This window comes from Mustela nivalis (genome assembly GCF_964662115.1).
Source record: "Mustela nivalis genome assembly, chromosome: 15".
NCBI classification, from domain to species: domain Eukaryota; kingdom Metazoa; phylum Chordata; class Mammalia; order Carnivora; family Mustelidae; genus Mustela; species Mustela nivalis.
The window spans coordinates 73,985,389-74,005,007 of record NC_139034.1 but is presented as its reverse complement, the minus strand read 5'-3'; the positions used below and the strand labels follow the sequence as shown (position 1 = coordinate 74,005,007).

General features: G+C 39.8%; 1 protein-coding gene across 1 annotated transcript in view; it reads left to right on the top strand.

The window, feature by feature from the left end:
* The window catches only part of DCT (dopachrome tautomerase), a gene marked incomplete at both ends in the record, with an annotated part of 30,533 nt that extends 15,849 nt beyond the window's left edge, over positions 1-14,684 (top strand). The window contains 2 exons of the mRNA XM_082701706.1: positions 10,607-10,808; positions 14,512-14,684. Of these exons, the coding sequence (XP_082557832.1) occupies positions 10,607-10,808; positions 14,512-14,684 (375 nt within the window). The remainder of the gene's footprint in view (positions 1-10,606; positions 10,809-14,511) is intronic.
* Positions 14,685-19,619: the final 4,935 nt, after the last annotated feature.

The following is a 19,619-nucleotide window of genomic DNA, read 5'->3' as shown; positions in this document are numbered from 1 at the left end:
CATGCTACCATAGTAACAGAGAGCCGTCCCAGGATTGGCCAGGCCTGGATTCCCTGCCTTCTATGAGCCAATCAGTGTGGCAAGGGGAGTGAGGTGCTCTGATTGGCCAGAGCAAGGCCACATGTTCACCTGCTGTCCGGGCATGCGTGTGAACCCAGTACTTACCATTTTGGGGAACTCCCTGCAGGGAAGAAAGTTTGTGTTAGTCCGAGGAGGGATGGAGCGTGGGGTAGGAGGGCTGGACAGAAAAAAATGGCAAATGTCTTAAATTAATAGAAAAACCGCATTTGATGTCCCTTAATTTATTAACTGGCTTCGCATGTCTGAGAGGAAAGACAGCCAGCCCAGAGGGAGCGAGCTGGGGTTGGTACGGAGGAGCTCACGGCTTTTCAAAAACCAACGCGGGATGAGCGGACTCTCTTGGTGTCTCTCCTGATAACTTTAAAAACAGAAGGAAAACCGGAAAGGAACTCGACCATGGGATTGTAAATGTTGGAGCCCCAAGCTCTGTTCACTAACCAGACGGGGGAGGCGCAGGCCTGGGCCGTGCTGTCCCGGCTGCCCTGGTCAGCCCCCTCCGGCCAAAGACTGCCGGGCACCCAGGGAGAGGACCGCGTGGTTCCGCGGTTCCACGAGACCGAGGAGGGTGTATTCCGCGTCGTTGGGACAGACTGGGGAAGCATGGAGTGGCTCAGGGGTAGAAAAGAACGAAGGGATTTGGGCTTGTGCTAGCTGATTTGGGGAGGGTGGACGGAGGCAGGGCTTTGCTATGGGTTGGATGCTGTCAGGAAGCAGGGCAATTCCATGACTTTGTACCCCAATCATCTTTAGTAATTGGCAGGGCAAAGGCAGTTGCTTGTATTAGCTGGTGGTAGAGCTACTGTTCATGTTAGGTGTTGTAGGGTTTGGACAATGTTCGTGTTTTGTCTACATTCAGGCACAAACGTGGAGTTGTTTTGTTTTTGTCTTGATCCATTAGGATCATAGAGTGAGCTTGTTTGATGTTGATGTTCCGGGATTGTTTACCCCGGAGCAGAACACCGGGGTAATCGTGATGATGGTGCCAGGCCAGCTCCAGGATGTCTGGGGCTGCTTTTTTCCCCCTTAAGTACAGTTCGCCAGAGTTGGCTTAGAACCTTTAGATGTCTTAAATATTTGTATTTCAACTGCTAAACCCCTACAATGTCTCTGCTTTACAGATACCTAACTGATTGACTACTGTTTTAACTTTGTCTTGAGGATTGTGTGTCTTGGATGGATGGTTTCAAACTATTTTAACACTGTTTGTCTTCAGGGTCCTGTGTCTTGGGTGGATGGTTGCAAAGCAATTCAAAAACAAAATTTCACCACTGGTCACTTTTTGTTTTGCCAGCATTTAGAATTTAAATTATTACCTAGTATAGATTGTATTGTAGCAAGCAAACACTTTATGGTTTTTTTTTTCTTTTTCCAGAATTTTCTTCACCTGAATATTTTAGTAGTGTATCTTAGTCTACTCAGGTTGCCATAACAAAAATAACATAGACTGTTAAACAACAGAAATTTGTATCTCACAGTTCTGGAGGCTGGAACTCCAAGATCAAGGTGCTGAGTGACAGTGGTTCCTGGGGAAAGCTCTTTTCCTGGTCTACAGACCACTGCCTTCTTGGTGGTGTGTCCTCACATAGTGGAGAGAGAGGCAATGAGCTCTTCGGGGTTTCTTCTTATAAAAGTACTAGTCCTGTTATTTTAGGGCCCCACACATATGACCTTATTTAACCCTAATTACCTCTTTTGGTATCTAAAATCTCTGAATATAGTCGTGTTGGGGGTTACAGTTTCAACAAATGAATTTGAGGGGATCATAATTCAGTCCATACCATCAGTTTATAGCAGTTTGTTCTTCTGGTCTCTTTGGGAGGCCACATGGCATGGTCAAAAGAACACTGTCAAATAACTTCTTAATTTAGTACTGAATTGTGCAGTCTTGGGAGTCTCGTCGAAATGTGTGAATCCTGTGTTTCCTGTTCTGCAAAGTGCAGGTCACAGATCTTGATCGGGTGTTGGAGAAGAATGGTGTGCTAATTAATGCAATACTAAATAGATTAGAATAATATGAAGCTGCTTTAGAAACTGCCAAGTACAATACAAAAGTTATCATAAGACAACAATGTGTTTTATGGTAGTTGCTGGGAAAGAATCAGAAAACTATATGTTGGCTTTGAATTTCCAAACCTTAATTAAGTTTTCTTATCTTGTTCTCCATAACAGACAGTTGTGCCCTAAGGCAATTTTACTGACAAGAAATCCTTAGGTATTTCAAAGGGGATTTATTACTTTTTACTCCACCCAGTGTACACAAAAAGGAGATATGAAGAGGGAGGGTAAAAGTAGAGCTCACAATGCTCTGAGCTTGCCTGGTGGTGTGAAGGTCTGGGAAGCTTTCTGGATTCCCAGATAGATGAATGCCTGGCCAGAGTGAGCTATGGGGAATCCATAGATAAGGCAGGAGATGAGCTATTCCTTTTTTCTAAAAAGCATTTCTTCCCTCAGATTTGGGTAATAAAACATGGAGTCCTCAGAAATGTGGACTCTTGATCCCAGCCTCAGGCAAGGTGGGACTTGCTTACCTGCAAGATCTCCACAGCCATCTTGGTTCTTCTGTCGGATGCTTGCCCTCTTTATTGGTGCTAACTTGATGTTTCACATTTTTTTTCTAGCTATTATCTCAGCCATTAGCTTATGCCAAACAGTACTTGTGTCTCCCTTCTCTGCCATCTACCTTTATGTTTACTTACCTATATTTCTCTAAATAAGCTTTTGTAAAACATACGTTTTCAACTATCAAATTTATACACACAGATCATATTCATGAGAAAAAATGTTAAGTACTCCTTCACCAGTACCCCAAAATATTATGAGTAGGACAGCAGAATTTTCTGGCAAAATCAGGATTATATGCCTCCACACAACCTTTCTCTCCTACTATAGAAAATAAGGGCGATGCTAGTGACTTGCTTTTCAACACCCTAAGTTTCAAGGATTGTTACATCTTATCTCTTTCTTTGGAGGATACCCATTTTGTGTGTAGGACTTGGCAACAGTTTTCTGTGAATGACCAGATAGAGCACGTTTTAGAGGCCAAATGATCTCTGTTGCAATAACTCAACCTTGCCACTGTGGCATGAAAGCAGCCATAGACAATACATGAATGGGTGAGTGTTGTGTTCTAATGAAACTTTATTTAAAAAACAGGTAGTAGGGCCTCCTGGGTGGCTCAGTTGGTTAAGTGTCTGACTCTTGATTTTTGGCTCAGGTCGTGATCTCAGGGTTGTGAGACTGAACCATGAACTGGGTTCCAAGCTGAGTGTGGAGTCTGCTTGGGATTGTCTCCCTCTCCCTCTGTCACCACCCCCACCATGCTCTCTCACACTCTCTCTCTCTTGTTCTCTCTGAGAGAGAGAAATAAAAAACCTGTGGTAAGCTCTGGTCCACAGGCTTTAGTTTGCCAACTCCTGCTCTAAGGAATTAATGTCCCTTCTCTGCAGTATTTTGTTTATCAGTCATGTTTCTCTTCCTGCTCTAGGAGAGCTCACGTGACTTTATGGGTGAGGAATTCTGTGACTTGCATGTAGTTCAAAATACTAGATATTTAATCATCCTTGCCTTCATTACTTTTAATACCTTTAATATTTAAAATTTTGTTCTTCTTTGCTATAAGTTGTCATATGCAAATAAATAGAAAAAAAGCCACAGCCTTTTTTTTTTTTTTTTTTTTTTAAGGCACGAAGTGTTTTGGCACTAGTTCCAGAACTCACACTTAAGGCTATTTACACAGAGTTTCACATTGAAGCCAATTCTGGCTTAAATAATTTTTGCCTATATTGAGATCCAGATTACAGTATTTCATTTAAAAGACTGATAGCTCCTGGAATTTCAAGTTCACAAGGCAATTTATGCAAATATATTGCATCCAACATTTATTAAAATTATTTTCCTGAAATCTCTTCAAGCAAGAGAGGTACAAAGTTGTATCTGATCACAATAATGAGTAAAAGATATAATGTTAAAATACAGGAAAAACTCTGAACCCAATCTCTGAAGTTCTAATAATTCATAAGATAATTAAAGGATATGCACACATTCATCATAGAAAATACGATTAGGTCACAGAAATGCTAAGTAGTGCTGTCTTCAGTATTGGATTTAGGCATAATCTAGGGAAGAAACAAAGGAAAACCAATACAGCCTAAAGTGAGAAACAGTTGAGTTAACTGCTGAGAAAGAAATTATGTTAGAGATATTTTCCTTCCAATTTCAAAGCAACTGTTCTTAGGGCTGTATTTGGATGTTATCCTTTTAGAAAGGTACATTTGGCAAGTTCTCATTCTTTCAATTCCTAAGTGACTGGGAGATTCATAGGTTGTATGACTAATATTCACTGCATAGCTCATGTTTTTGTCACCTTAGACACTGAAATTCTACATGGAATGAGGTGTACATACAGTGTTACCATCATTTGTATTTCTTAACAATGACTAATAGTTGGGTAAGATAGCTCCAAAAATTTAGGGGGAAAAAAAACAAGAAAAGAAAAAGTGAGTTTCTAAAAACAAGACTAATGGGACTACATAAAGTTAATTCCCTTCTGACTCTACTGTTTTAGGCTATAATAAAATTAGTAAAATTAATAGGTCATAATAACAAGTATAAAATACTTGTGAATTGGTATGAGTTTAGTTTAAAAAATCCCCAAAGAAGAATATAGGACATTGCTTCTCTCCCCTCAAGAGTGAAGCACTTAAAAATGGATCAATTTTATTTATCTTTCTTACAAAAGAAAAAGCATATCAGTCAGTTAAGTATCCGACTCTTGATTTCGGCTGAGGTCATGATCTCAGAGTTGTGAGATCAGTCCCTGCATCAGGCTTCTCGCTCAGCGGGGAATCTGCTGGAGATTTTTCTCTTTCCCTCTAATCCCCCAACTCACCAAAATAAATAAATCTTAAGAAAAAAAAGAAGAAGTATAATTAGGCTAATACCTTGAGTATTTAAATTAGCCTTATTTTATGTTAATTTTTCATTTTTAATAGTTAAAAATTTTTAATTGTTTCGAGTTACAGAAATATTGGCAAAAAGATTTTAATTGTAATTCCATCTGAACTTTCTGCTTATTTCCTCTCATATTCTATGCTTATACAGTTGTACCTAGAATGCACACTTTTTAGATTGTTACATAGTTTCCTAAATACTTTTTCAAAATTTAAAAATAGATAATGCAATAAGGAGTTCAAATATAAAAGGCATAAACTGAAGTCTCCATATCACTACCATCTCCCAGCGAGTTATTATCATTTCCCCCTAGTCTTCTAGGTTCATTTTATAAATATACAAACAAATATGATATCTGAATGGCAGCATACTTTAGACTACAAAAGTCTGTGGCTTTGTTATTCTTATTTGTATTTTGTATTTTTTCTAAATCATTCCATATCAGTTCATGAAGGCCATTCTCATCCCTTTTTTATGGCTGTATGGTATTCTATAGTGTGGCTTTATCCTGAAATTTTAACCAGTTTTGACAGGCATGTAGGTGGTTTCTAATCTCTAGCATGACAGACAGTGCTTAAATATATGACCATGTAGAGTAAATCAAGAGAAGAGAATTACCAGCTCAAAGATGAAATAAATACATTTGAAATGTATGTAGATACTGCCAAACTGCCTCCGGAAGGTTGAATAAATGCTACATTTATTTATTTTTAAACAACTGAGATAAAGTTAGTAATTCCTAAAGAGTGTGACACTTTGGTGAGTTTTAAAAGAGCTGAGGTATTGGAGATGGTGGGTGGCCACGGCTTGGGCAGAGAGTCCCAGGGTGGCAAGATTTCTATACTCTTGGTCTAGGGGATAGTTTGTTTTTTTTAACTTGGCATGGGCTAAATGGCCCCTGAAGAAATTCTTTCCAACTCTAAGCTTTGTTAAGATAGACCCATGCTCTATTGAGAAGAACTAAACCTATGCTAAGAGATGAACTTCATACTCTTCGTCACTGATGAAATTAAGTAGTATAAAGGCAGACCACATTTATATGCAAATCTAAAGTGGCTATCACATTGATTTGGGTTCCTTCCTCCTAGAATTTTGGTGATTCCTTAGACACGAATGGACTGGCAGTATCTCAGTTCTTATCTAGAATCTCTTCTGACATTCCCCTGGTTCTCTCTCTCCCACTTGCTTATGACATATGCTGACCCAGTGAGTTCTTTTAAAGCCGCCATACTAATAGCAGAATCTCTTATACTCCTTAATCCTTATAGTATACTATAAGGATTATAGTATATATATAGTATGTGTGTGTGTGTGTGTGTGTGTGTATGGATTATACTAAAGTATAATACTTATACTTTAATCCTTAAAGTATAAACTCTCTTCCGCATGGACTCAACTGATATTTCTTTTTTAAATTGAGATATAACCGACCTGTAAAGTTAAGTTAGTTTCAGGTGTATAACATAATGATTCAATATTTGTATATATTGCAAAAACGGTCATCATAATTAGTCTAGTTACTGTCTGCCACCATACATAACTGGTATTTCTTTTCATATACATGCTCGTATATCTTACATACAATGTATTGCATATATCTAATGTATACTTTTGAATATTTTATATACAATGCTTTTATATAAATTTATGTAGAAAGGGTGCTTTATCTTTTTTTTCCTTGTCTTTTTAAAAAATATTTTATTTATTTATTTGAGAGAGAGCATGGGCAGGGCAGGGCGGGGAGAGGTAGAGGGGGACGGAGAAGCAGGTCCCTTGCTAGGCAGGGAACCCGCTGCTGTGGTGGGTCTTGATCCCAGCCTCAATCCCATGACCCTGGGATCATGATTTGAGCTGAAGGCAGGCACTTAACTGACTGACCTACCCAGGTGCCCCTAACCTTGGTTTTAAATGGACCTTCCCTATGTGACTGGGTGTGTATTATGTCATTTCCAAGTGATCACATATGAGTTTTCAGAGGGGCAGAACATTATCATATTAATACTCTCTCTGACCATGAATGATGTCTTCTGGGTAAGAACACATGAATTCAAGTGGTGAAAACCACAGTGCACTGGTCTTTGGTGATCTACTGGTGTCTGTGGTCATTATGGCAGGGATCTGATTGTGAAGACATCTAAGCTAAGGTTAAGTTTGATAGTAACTTTATTCTCTAGTGATCCTGAAAAAAGATACTCATGATTTCCTTGTATTTTATTCAAGTTTCTTTATGCCTGCAAGCACAAAAGCCATTGGTGATTGCTTTTTTCTGCAAGGGTTGCATTAGAGAAACTTTACCTTGAAAGCCCATAGAATCACCTTTTCTATGGTGGAAGTTTTTTTCTTCCTGTACCTTTCCTTATGTAGTTGGAGCAAGAGAAAATGGGCTTGTGAAACAAAATTTGTAACCTCATTTCTGAAGCACTCAATTTTTAATGTCCAAATATAACTATGTATCTCTATAGCAGATATAAGGCAACCACAGTATTCTGTTATTTTACTTGTGCTTTTATTTATTACCCTCCCATTACGTTTAGCCTTTACAGAGACATTAACTGAGCTCATGTTTGACTCATGTCAAACAAAGATACTATTAGTTTCTCAAGAGTAATTCAAAGTATCTTGTTTCAGAACAATGTTCACAACTCTAACAAAAATACCTATTCTGCAGGCTGCACCACTTCTCTTTATGGCTGTGGATACGTTATTGCTTGCAGCATTTTGTTTATTGCATTCTTTGCATCTTCTTGGCACACACTTGCCTCTTTTACTACATTCTATAAATTGGGTGTTCTGTATATGGTTCCTACTAGAGCATTTATCGTATAATGTTTTATAGCCCTTTGGAGACCTATAATCTCTCCTTATTATTTTTCCCCTCTTCTTTTATCTCTCCAAATTATGAATTGCTGCAGAGTCTTGTCCCCTCCTTAATTATTTACACTTTGCACTGGGTGAATTCTGATGTTTTCCAAAAGTTATTTGCCTCTTGCAGCACTGAATCTGGATCTTTCTGTGTCCTGAGTGTCCCTTGTCTCTTTTTCTAATCACAATTTGATCTCTGACTTGAACTCACACAGTCCCTAAATGCTCAGGAGATACTGTGTGACCTTCTTTGGAAAATACACTCTGGAAAACTCCTAGATACGTTTTCTGTGTATCCCTTAAGATTTGGTTCTGCTGCTTCATACAGAAAACCTGTTATAGAAGCTTCCCCTCATAAAAGAGAGGTTTATTTTTCTCTTAATGTAAAAGATCCCCAGTGTCAGGCCATCCAGAGTCACCACAGACAGTCATCACAGACCCTTTTGTGTTTTTGCTCTACTAACCTTGGTAAGTGCCTTCTTTTCCTAAGTTTGTTAGTTAGCAATTAAGATGGCTGCTGCAACTCCAGCCATCACACCCATGTTCCAGGAAACAGGATAAATGGAAAGGGGGAAAGGACCACTTTTAAGCTGAGACCACCACCTTTAAAGAGCTTTCTTAGGAATCCCACCCAGTGATTCCTAATCCAATCTCAGGGATAATTTGATACATTCCTTCACTCAAAATATGAAGGAAGTTACAGAGAAAGGAGAGTGGATATTTGGTAAGCAACCAATAGTGCATACTGTCCTTAGGCACTCAGCCTCTATTGCTTGGGCTCTGTGCTTGTGGCAAAAGTTCTGTTTGAACTTCCCAGGCTTTAGCTCGAGGATGAAACACAACTTTCTTGTCTGGGAGCCTTCTAACCTTCTCTGGTGTTCCCGGGATTCTGGACACAAGATACCTTTTCGGTGACTTACACCAACAACTAACAGTCAGTTCTTTTTCCAGGACTGATCCCTTTTTTCTAAGCTCTCCTTATAGGAAGCATTGATCATTTACATTATCATGTGTCTTCCCAGGTTGTTGCTTATGCAATAAGCATTATACCTCTATTTCTTTGGAGCTTCGATTTTGTTAGTCAAAGCAAAGATTTTAGAATTAAGAAAAAAATCTTTAATGTCTGCAAAAGCCCAGGTCTTAAAATTTGATGTTTTTGTTTTAAGATGATTATCTCTGCCACGAACTGTAAAAATCCATTTGGGAAAAAATTCCTTGAGTAAATCACTCAGTTCCTTTAACTATCTTATATGTAGCCATGTGAGACAATATAGGTAGAAAGTTCTTGCTGTTGCCTGATAGGGATAACTAACTACAAGTAACCTTGGGTAAGATTTGAAAATAGATATTATCTCATAAATATACAATAGCTACATAAGCCAGAAGGGCAATGCCCTTAAAGGGTTTGAGAAGTGCAAAGAGCTATGAATTTAGGCTGAGAGAAATTAGGGAAATTGCTTCAGGATGAGGACCATTGTATTGGTCCTTGATAGACACCAGAAAACAGAAGAAATCAGATTGTAAGCTGAGGAAACACCACCAGATAGAAAGGGGACTCTTTTGTTGAATTGTACAGAAGACAAAACTACTTTGTGTGGCACTGTCTTCAGGCAACAAATCCTTATTAGACATTGACTCTGCCCAGGTTGCATGCTAAGCTGATACTTCCAAGGTGAAAAGACCCCCTCTCTGACCTTTAGGAGTTAGGGTGTTGTTAAGGAAAATAGATAAATATGGAACAAGTTATAGAAAGAAACTAAAAAAATAAGTAACAGGTCATAGTATAATTTGGCCAGGGCTCTAATTGGAGTACAAGGAATAGTGGCAATTGGGTGAAAGAATTCGTTTGAGAAGCATTTTTTATTGGAATAAATACCTCCCTATCCCCATGTGACAGGCTCTGGGATGACACCACTTGGGACCCAGGGGAAGAGAAGGGAACAGTACCCCTCAGGCCCTGAACTTACAGTCTAGGGTTAAAAGAGGAACCTAGCATAAAAGTTGGGCTGAACTCTCGCATTTATGTCGTGTTGCAAAATTGGAGCTATAAATGTGGAAATTTTGCTGTTAATATTTTAAAACATAATAATTGCTGTATTTGAGAAGGACTTTAGTAGCTTCATTGAGAAAATAAAAATGAGCACTATGCACATCACAGCATTTTTTAGACTTGCTTTTGCTGGCATAAGACCGAAAATTTAAATGAAAGTGTTATAAAATGAGTACCTAAAAGAGCCATCCCACTGAGAAAAATTTGAAAAGCCATTTTGGAGATTTCTTTCCTTCCTTCCTTCCTCCCCTATCCATTTGTGTTTCAATACTGTTAAACACAATCCTGTTAAACACAGCCTCTTCTTCTGTTAAGAACAAAATCAAAGATATCTATCTTATCATACTTGCCTTTCTCCCCAACTTAATAATTAACACTCACATATTGAAGGCATCTACTGTTCTCAAACCAGTGTTAAACCTGCAAGTGAAATTCCATTTATTCACTTGACAAAGCGGTTGATGATCCTGTTTGGAGAGATGGCATGAAGCCTTGAAAACGTTAACTAAAAATTACAGTGCTTAAGTCACCAAGATATGGTTGGGTATGGAGAAGTCCTTATGTCCAGAAGAACCCCAATCCACTCTAGAGAAAGCTTCAATCAGATTGACCTGATTGGGACAGACAGATCAATGTCCAATGCCATGTTCAATTTTCTTGCAGGTGCTTCATTCCTTTACCGATGCCATTTTTGATGAGTGGATGAAAAGGTCCAATCCTTCTGTGGACGCCTGGCCTCAGGAGCTGGCACCGATCGGTCACAATCGGATGTATAACATGGTTCCTTTCTTCCCTCCAGTGACTAATGAGGAATTCTTTTTAACTGCAGACCAGCTTGGCTACAGCTATGCTATCAATCTGCCAGGTAACAAATACAACTTCTAAGGGGATAATTCATTGATCTTCTGAAGGACCTTTCTTTCTTTTCAAAAATGCAAACCAGGACCTTAAATTCAAGTATGCAGGTCTAGTTAATTTTATTAGCGATTTTCTAAAATATTTATATTAAGCAAAATGAGCCTTTGCACTACCAGCTAAACATCAGAAAAGGGACTGGTTTGATGATTGAATTAATAAATAATAGCATAGAATAAATATATGAAAATAATCTGAATTATTATAAACCTGGCTATGGTTTGAAATGTCTAGCCCACAAAATCAAAATGCACTAGCCACACGTGGATGGGGTTCATCAGGACTTGGAAAATCGTTACCTGAAGGTAGGACTTGGTTTATTGTGAAGAAGATAAAGCACTTACCGTGAGCATGAAGGTTAAGGGGAGACCAAAAAACTCAGTAATTGAGATAAATAGAGTAATGTACTATTTTTTAAAAAATCAAAATAAATGCAAAAAAGATGAATACAATATCAACATTTTAAATAAAGACAGGCTGTTGTGATCATTGTTTGTTCACCCCTCCATTATTTTGTAATGAGACCAATTATTTCCAGGTAGCCCATGCCAGCCCTGCTGGGTTGCTTTATGAGGTTGGCGTTAGCCTGCCAACAATTCGGGCTACATGGGGCTGCAAGTATATGTGTCCTTAATTAAAGTTCTTTAAATCATGCTTTTACATCATAGATTTTTTAGTAGCTCTTTCCATTTAGTTGAAAATGTGGGAGGATGTTTTGGTAAGTATATATATGGGCCCATATCTTTCTATTTGCCCAGGCCCTAATATAGCTCCATGGGTCACTTAAACAATTTTAGGACGGGCTGAGAAAGAAAAGGTAAAACAATCAATAAATATCTTATTTTGTCCAGAACTCAGAAAAACACACAGCCCATCTGCTGGTGAGTTCACCCCATGTGCCCCTTCCATCTTCCCGAGATCTCTGTCTGGGGTGTAATCGTAATGACCTGTGAGCTCACATCTCTCTCTCTCTCTGACTTCAGAGTTGTTCAAGCCCTGGAATCTGTCTCTTGCTTTTCCTTCTAGTCCTGCAACTTTGCTTGTTTTCTTTACTGATTTCAAGTTTCCATTCTCTGGACAGCTGAGATAGCTTTTGAAACTTCATTCTCTTTTCTCTGGAATCAAACATAGCAACAATCACAAGGTTTGGGATGAGCATTTGCCCCTACGTCCATTCCTCGGACACCAGCCAATTAACAGGTATAGATTGAGAGTCTGAATATGCCCAGAATGTGTTAACTCCTCAGGAGACACAAATTCACGTTTCACGTGTTGGTCTGCCACAGAAACTGACAGTCTTGTCTGGGGAGACGTAACTACAACAGAAGGTTGAAGAATGGAGTGGGGCAGTTGGGAAAGGCTTCCAGAAAGGGGTGGGTCTTGAGTCTGATTCAAAGAGATGGTGGATCTTCTGTAGAGGAGGTGGAAAGAAGGGAGCATTTTAGATTGAAGGATGGCAGGGCTTTCAGCGCTGTGAAAGGCGTGGTCTGTATAGGGGACTGCCTGAAGAAACCAGGCTGGAGAGGAAGGCTTGGGTAGAAGATTACCTGAATTAAGTCCAGATCTGTGAGAAGAGCCCGATTACAGAGGGCCTTAAAAGCTAGGCAGAAACCACAATGAGACACCGCCTTCCACACATTAGGATGGCTATTACTGACAAAACAGCAGGTAATAAGTGCTGATGAGACTGTGGGGTAATTGGAGGCCTCGTGCCCTGATGGTGGGAATGCAGAGGGGTAGGTAGCCTTTGTGGAAAACAAAATGGCAGCTCCTCAAAAAACTGAACATCAGATTTACCATATGACCCAGCAAAGAACTGAAAGCAAGTACTCACGTAGATTATTTGCAAACCTCTGTTTGTAGCAGTATTATTCACAAGAGACGCAAGAAAGAACTCAACATCCATTGATGGCTGAATGGATAAACAAAGTGAGGCATATGCGCACAATGGAATATTACGCAGCCTTAAAAAGGAAGGAAAGCCTGTCATATGCTATGACACGCATGAGTTTTGGAGATACACTAAATGAAAAAGCCAGTCACAAAACAACAAAAACTGTATGATTCCCCTTATATGAGGTGTCTAGAGTCGTCGAGTTTATGGAGACAAAAAGTAGAATGGGGGTTGCAGAGGCTGGAGAGCTGGGGCACTGGGGAGATCTTATTTCAGATGTGCAAGATGACAAAAAGTCTGGCGGGTAGGTGGTGCTGATGGTTGCTCAAGCGTGTGAAGCACTAGGCCCCACACCTGAGCATTTAAAAAGGATTATGATGATGAAACACACGTTTCACATGTATTTTACCACAATGAAAAGAACAATCATCTTTGGTTCCTGAACAAAGAAATGTCAGAATAAACATCTGCGTTTGAAGAAGATGGTTCTGGCAACAGATGTTGGATTGTCACAAGAAGAGAAAAATTACCATGATCTTGGAGGAATCCCTGCAGGATAAGGAGGGGGCTTCTGGGGAATGGAGGAAAAACGAGAAGGAGGATTTTACATTTAGCCAAGTATAGGGTGAAGAACAAGAACCCAGGTCAGAGAAACTGAATTTAAGGGCAGCTGGCCTAGGGGCGCCTGGGAGACTCAGTCCATTAAGTGTCTGCCTTCTGCTCAGGTCGTGATCTCAGGGTCCTGGGATCGAGTCCCGCACCGGGCTCCCTGCTCAGCAGGAGGCCCGCTTCTCCCTCTCCCACTGCCCCTTCCCCTGCCCCTGCTTGTGCTCTCCCAACCCTCTTAAAAAAATAAATAAAGTTGGGGCACCTGGCTGGCTCGGTGGGTTAAGCCTCTGCCTTCGGCTCAGGACATGATCTCAGGGTCCTGGGATCAAGCCCCGTGTCAGGCTCTCTGCTCTGCGGGAGCCTTCTTCCCGCCCCCTCTGCCTGCTGCTCTGCCTACTTGTGATCTCTTTCTCGCTCAAATGAATAAATAAAATCTTAAAAAAAACTTAAAAAATAAAATAAAAATTAATAAATAAAATCTTTAAAAACAATTAAAAGAAAAAGAATAGCTAGCCAAGGATAAGGGAATTTTTAAAAACATGACAAATAGGCATAAGTATATTAAAATGAAATCCACTAATTTTGTGGAGAGCGCTTATAAAATATATCTGAGTAGAGAACTAGATTTATCAAGTGCAAGATTCAGATTTTATTCACGACTCTTTAAATGGGTACAAATTTCATCAGCTCCTGCTCTTGAATGTCTCCTATTATAATAGCCAATCTGATCTGCCTTATACATTTATCACCCTATAAAAAGGTAGAGACAATAGCAGAATTCCTCCATCTGGAGCTTGTATATTTCCAGTTCCCCAGATACTACGTTAGCATACAGCTTAACAAATGAATTTCTAACTCACAAAAGTAGTTATATACTTCCTTGGAGGGTTTATTCTGTGTAAATGTGTATTGGAAGAAATTTAAAACATGCAATCAGCTGTATTTAAATAGAATGCCATTTCCTCAAGAAAAACAATTGTGGGTATGACAAACTGTTGGTGGGGGAAGAAGATAAATTTTATCCTAGCCAGTATCCTTCTGCTCTATCAACAAAAATGTACACGAGAAGCAAATGAGTTCATTCTTCTCTGAGAGTCTTTAGCTGATGAAAATCCCAACTGTTGACCCTTCTCTTCTGCTTTAATTCCAGCTGAAGAAACTCCAGGTTGGACCCCAACCCTCTTGGTGGTCATGGGAATGCTGGTAGCTTTGGCTGGTGTTTTTGTGGTGCTGTTTTTCCTTCAGTACAGAAGACTCCGAAAAGGCTACACACCCCTAGCAGAGACACATTTAAACAACAAGAAGTACACAGAAGAAGCCTAGAGAGCTCACGCCTTCCCCTGGAGAGGCACCAGCCAAGCCACAGGTCTGACCCTGCGGATGAACACGCTATTAGTCAGTGTTCTTCCTTTAGGAGATGTTTGACACGGTTGCTGCTACTGTGGTGCTCATTCTCAAGACAGAGGATGTGCAGCTGTAGTCGCTGGTTTACTTACTGTTTAACAAGCACAAACGGGAATGTTTGAGGCTATCTTGACCGTCAGACAAAGGCAGAGCTGACAATTTGTGTTATCTGATAGTAAGTCCCCGTATTAAGCCTCCTCCTGTTCTGAGAAGACACACACAGACACACACACAGGCATGCAACTGATAAAGAGGATTCATTTTATTTTGGAGGTCACTGTAATTTGAGACCTGGGCAAGATCACGGTTCATTTTTTCTTAACACAAGTGTGTTCCTTTGTAAAGGGGCAAGCAGGGTTGAAGCGGAAGATGCTTCCTGCGTCTCCGTGAGCTTAGCTACAAACATCCGTGCTTCTAGGTGCCTTCCTGGTTATCTTCCGGTGGCTTACTTCTCTTCTCTCTGTGTCTTCTTTTCCAGCCGTTAAAACAGCCTTGAAGATGAAAATAGGCCTTATTTTCCGAAGAGGATGGAGAGTAAATGAAGGAATGAATGATCCGTTTGGTTTTTTTTTTTTTTTTGCAAATTAGACTTTCCAGAACTTATCAGAATCTGTAGTTCTTAACAGATATTCAATAGCTAGATAAACATTGATTCTATAGTGAAAAATAGACAAGAGATTAAATGATAGAGTTTTCTAGTTAATTAATATACTGTTTTAAGTCTCCTAATATCTATAGAATCACTTCTCCCAGGAAAGGCTGGCTGGAAAAGGTTGTGGGGCTAGACCCCTGACGATCTGAGTAGAGTTTCATTGCTTTGAGGTCTCATTTGGCTGATCCTGAGCAAATTTCTTTACCAGGTAGCCTCAGATGGAAAATTATCCGCGTGTATTTTTAGGAGTTGGCTTCCGATTTTACTCATGCTGTGGTGTTCTGACAGTTACTTACGAATGCTAATCAATTAAGCCTTATCATTTAAAAGCAAACCATCCATACAAAATATAACATTTCAGAATTAAATGGTTATGCTCCACTAAGTAATCATCATCTCATGAGAGGTAAGAATGAAGCTATCTTTATTTACTAAGATGCTCAGACTTACCAAGAGGATCCCTCCTTCTGAACAGTTAGCGGTTACTGAGATTGAAGGTAAATTTCATCTGCTCATATCTGCTACCTGTGCCTCAGGGCTGAGTCCAAAGTTCTAGAAGGTAGCCTGTCTGTCCATGCATTTCAGCTGCTCTCTACTGGAATAGATGTGTGGGAAGGTTGGGTGGGAAGAGGATTCTTGGAGCCAGCTGCTTTCTACATATGGGGGAGGGGGTTAGATTTATCAAAACAGTGTTATCCCTCCAAAATAAGATAGCAAAAGCCGGAGAAAGGGACAAATCCCAATCAGAACCGAATTGGAGTCTGAGCGAGCCTCAGAAAGCTACGGACACATCTCAGTGTGGGCTCAGCATGTGAGAGTCAAGATAGCCCAGGGTCCTTCATGGGCCGAAGCCCTGCTTGGGTCTCTAGCCACCGCCCACCACACGTAGATCTCAATTCCTGCCTTTAACAGTATCTATGGAAAATTCGGCAAAGTTTGATGAATGTACTCCATTCCAGAAGGTTTATGCTCCAAACTCAGGATTGTTGGGGATCACAGTTTTACACCCTATTTTTAAGTCAAAAGAGATATAATGGAATGAAGATATAGTTGTGCATGGTAGGTGTGTTTCTGAAAAGTTACATTTAAATTAATTGCATGTTAGAAGCAGCAGGAGAGGGGCCCCTGGATGGCTCAGTCAATTGAGTGCCTGACTCCTGCTTTCGGCTCAGGTCATGATCTCAAGGTCATGAGATGGAGCCCTGAGTCGGGCTCTGCCCTCCCCTGCGAGTCTGCTTGAGATTTTCCCTTTTCTTCTGCCCCTCCCACTCATGCTCTCTCTCATTCTCCTGCTCTCTCAAATAAATAAAATAAATTAAAAAAATAAAAATAAAAGTAACAGGGAAAATGACTTTTTATAGATAAACTATATGAATACTTCCATAAAGCAAATAACCACCTCTCTCTTGTCTCTCTGGTACATCAGAATTTTCATTCATCATATTCCCAAGCAATTTATTTAAAGCCAGAAATAGAGGGTAATCATTTTTACTTGGCTACTTTTTTCTATAGCAGATGCAACTTCTAAAAGATACTGTTTTATAATGCCTTCCTAACAGAAATGATTTCCTAATTTTGTAGTTCATAAAAGAGGAATAAAATTTTCTAACATTTCCTGACATTACAGTCAGTTAGCGATGAATGCCTTTTAAGAAATTTAAAGGTAGAACAAACCTGTTAGGATGAACAAGTTAGTTTGCATTTACACTGAATCTCATGGAAATAAACTCAGAAAATACCACGAAGCATTGTAGAGTTGGTGGTATTTCTCAATGATAGGGGGAAAACTTCAACCTTGAAGAAAATGAATAGATCACTCTACATGCTTCTAGCCTCAGAATTAGAAAAACTGTATATCTATGAATTACTGTTTCAAAAGAAATGCTGTTAGAAAGCTAACATTCAGAAGTGACTGAAATCTGATAGCCTGTTTCCTTTGTGACTTAAATTCTCTTCTAATTTTAAAATTCTTTGATAGTAATTTGTGTCTTGCTTAGGATTTAACATTGTTAATTATAATAATCCTAATGAATACTTTTAATCTCATGTTAACAAGAAATAAAAAATGTATTAAAGAAGAAAATAAAAATAAATGTTTTGCAGGTTATTGTTCATCTGTTGGAGGCTATTGTTTTTTAATTTGTGAACATCAGTTCCCATCTTTTTGGCACTCAGTATGCATACATTAGAATATATGTATATATATAATACATAAATACAAATGTATACATATAACCATATATGTATATACAAATATATATCTAACATACATAATTACAATTTCAGTTTTGAAAATAAGGTCTTAGATAAACGGAGGCTTCTACTTTCTTTTGAGTTTCTTGGCAATTGCTACTTCCTGGCTCTCAGGTTTACAGGCAGAAAAACAAGACATCCCTCTCCTCCCAGACACGGAGTTCCTTTTGATGTCCCCACAATCTTGGGTTGCAGGATGGGGTGGGGTGGCTGCTTCAAGTCACTGACCAGGGAGGCAAAGTCCCACAGCAGCTAACTTGCTGATTCTCCTGGAAGCTCTCCAGTTCAATCATTTCATTGGAGACCCCGGAAGAAAACAATGAAGTAATGTAAGTTATGTGGAGTTTGCTTCTGCATTAAGAACGGAAGCTTCTAGATGTCAATTTAGACACCTCTCTGTACAGCTCCAATGCCATTTTATCAAAGCACTTTAAGTACCCAGAAAATGGTGGTGGTTAATCGATACAGGGACATAAAAGAACCAGTTCGCTCCCCAGTGGAGACATAATTATTCTCCCCAATGCAATGGTCAAACTCAACGTGGAACTCGTGCTATTTCTGCAGAACCTTACTCATCCTGACTATTTTATAAATATTCTTTAAGGAACGAACTGATCCCAAAGGAAAACTTTTCATTCAGGGCCTCTGGCATCTGTTTTAGCATTAGCAGGATAAAACACAAGAGAGTGGGTTCTTCAATTCCTGCCATGAAATTAGTAGCAACCCGTCTTTCAGTTCTGAGTTGTCTGGACACTCTGTGGACATTTACTCCATGCAAACTAATTAAAGGGCACACGGCCAGCTATCTTATTCTTCCCACCAGTGGTAGACCTTCATTCTACCATGTGTAGGGACTAAGATAGAAAGGGAAGACGTCATGACATCATTTTAGGGTCCTCCACTATGGTTTCAGGGGAAAGAGTTGGCGGCCGAATTATGAAGGCAGGCAAACCAGTGCCTTTCTTATGGAGAGGGACCCAAGATGTTTCTTCAGAAACTGTCCACCGATGACATGATCATTTGGCTTTAGCTACAAGGGTCATTCAAGCTGAAAATCACCCCTGTGAATGTGATTACGCTTTGGCAAGTAGTTTAATGAAATCTTGAAAACAACACATGAGAAAATTGTGAGCAATAGGATAAATTGAAGTTTCCCAGAAGAAAATAAAACACAACCCAAGGTTCCTATTCAAAGCATGTATGCTTCATACAGTCTCATCAAGACTGTGTCTCTTTGGCAAAAACCCTTAACCCACGTGTGTTGTTTTCCCCATGGACTCAAGTCAGACTTCACGCCTGTAATAGGACTGAATTTGGTGCTCTCTTCTTCAGACCATTCTCTGCTAAAACTATCACTGTGTCTCCCAGGCGCGATTGTGTTCTGTGTTGTAAATAACGTCTCATAGAAAGGCTTACACTTGTCCTTCATTAAAATAGCAGAGCTGGGGCACCTGGGTGGCTCAGTGGGTTAAGCCGCTGCCTTCGGCTCAGGTCATGATCTCAGGGTCCTGGGATCGAGTCCCGCATCGGGCTCTCTGCTCAGCAGGGAGCCTGCTTCCCTCTCTCTCTCTCTGCCTGCCTCTCCATCTACTTGTGATTTCTCTCTGTCAAATAAAAAAAAAAAATTAAAAAAAAAATAAAATAAAATAGCAGAGCTTTCGCTGCCAGAACACAGTCTGATGACTCATTCACTTCCTCCGTTATTAAGCGTTTCTGGACCATCCTGAGGAGGAGCAGAGCGGAATTAGGCTTACAATAAAGCAAACCCTGCCCTCTTGTGTTTTATTAGAAAATTGCGCCACGTGGTGAAGTTCTTAGAGCTGTTTACCTCTATCCTGGTTAATCGCCTAGGTTGGGGAAACAAATACTGAAAGATTTGCCGTGAATTCAGAAATCAGGACAGATAAAGCATAGCACTTAGGAGGAAATGATTTCCTGTGCAGGCAAGG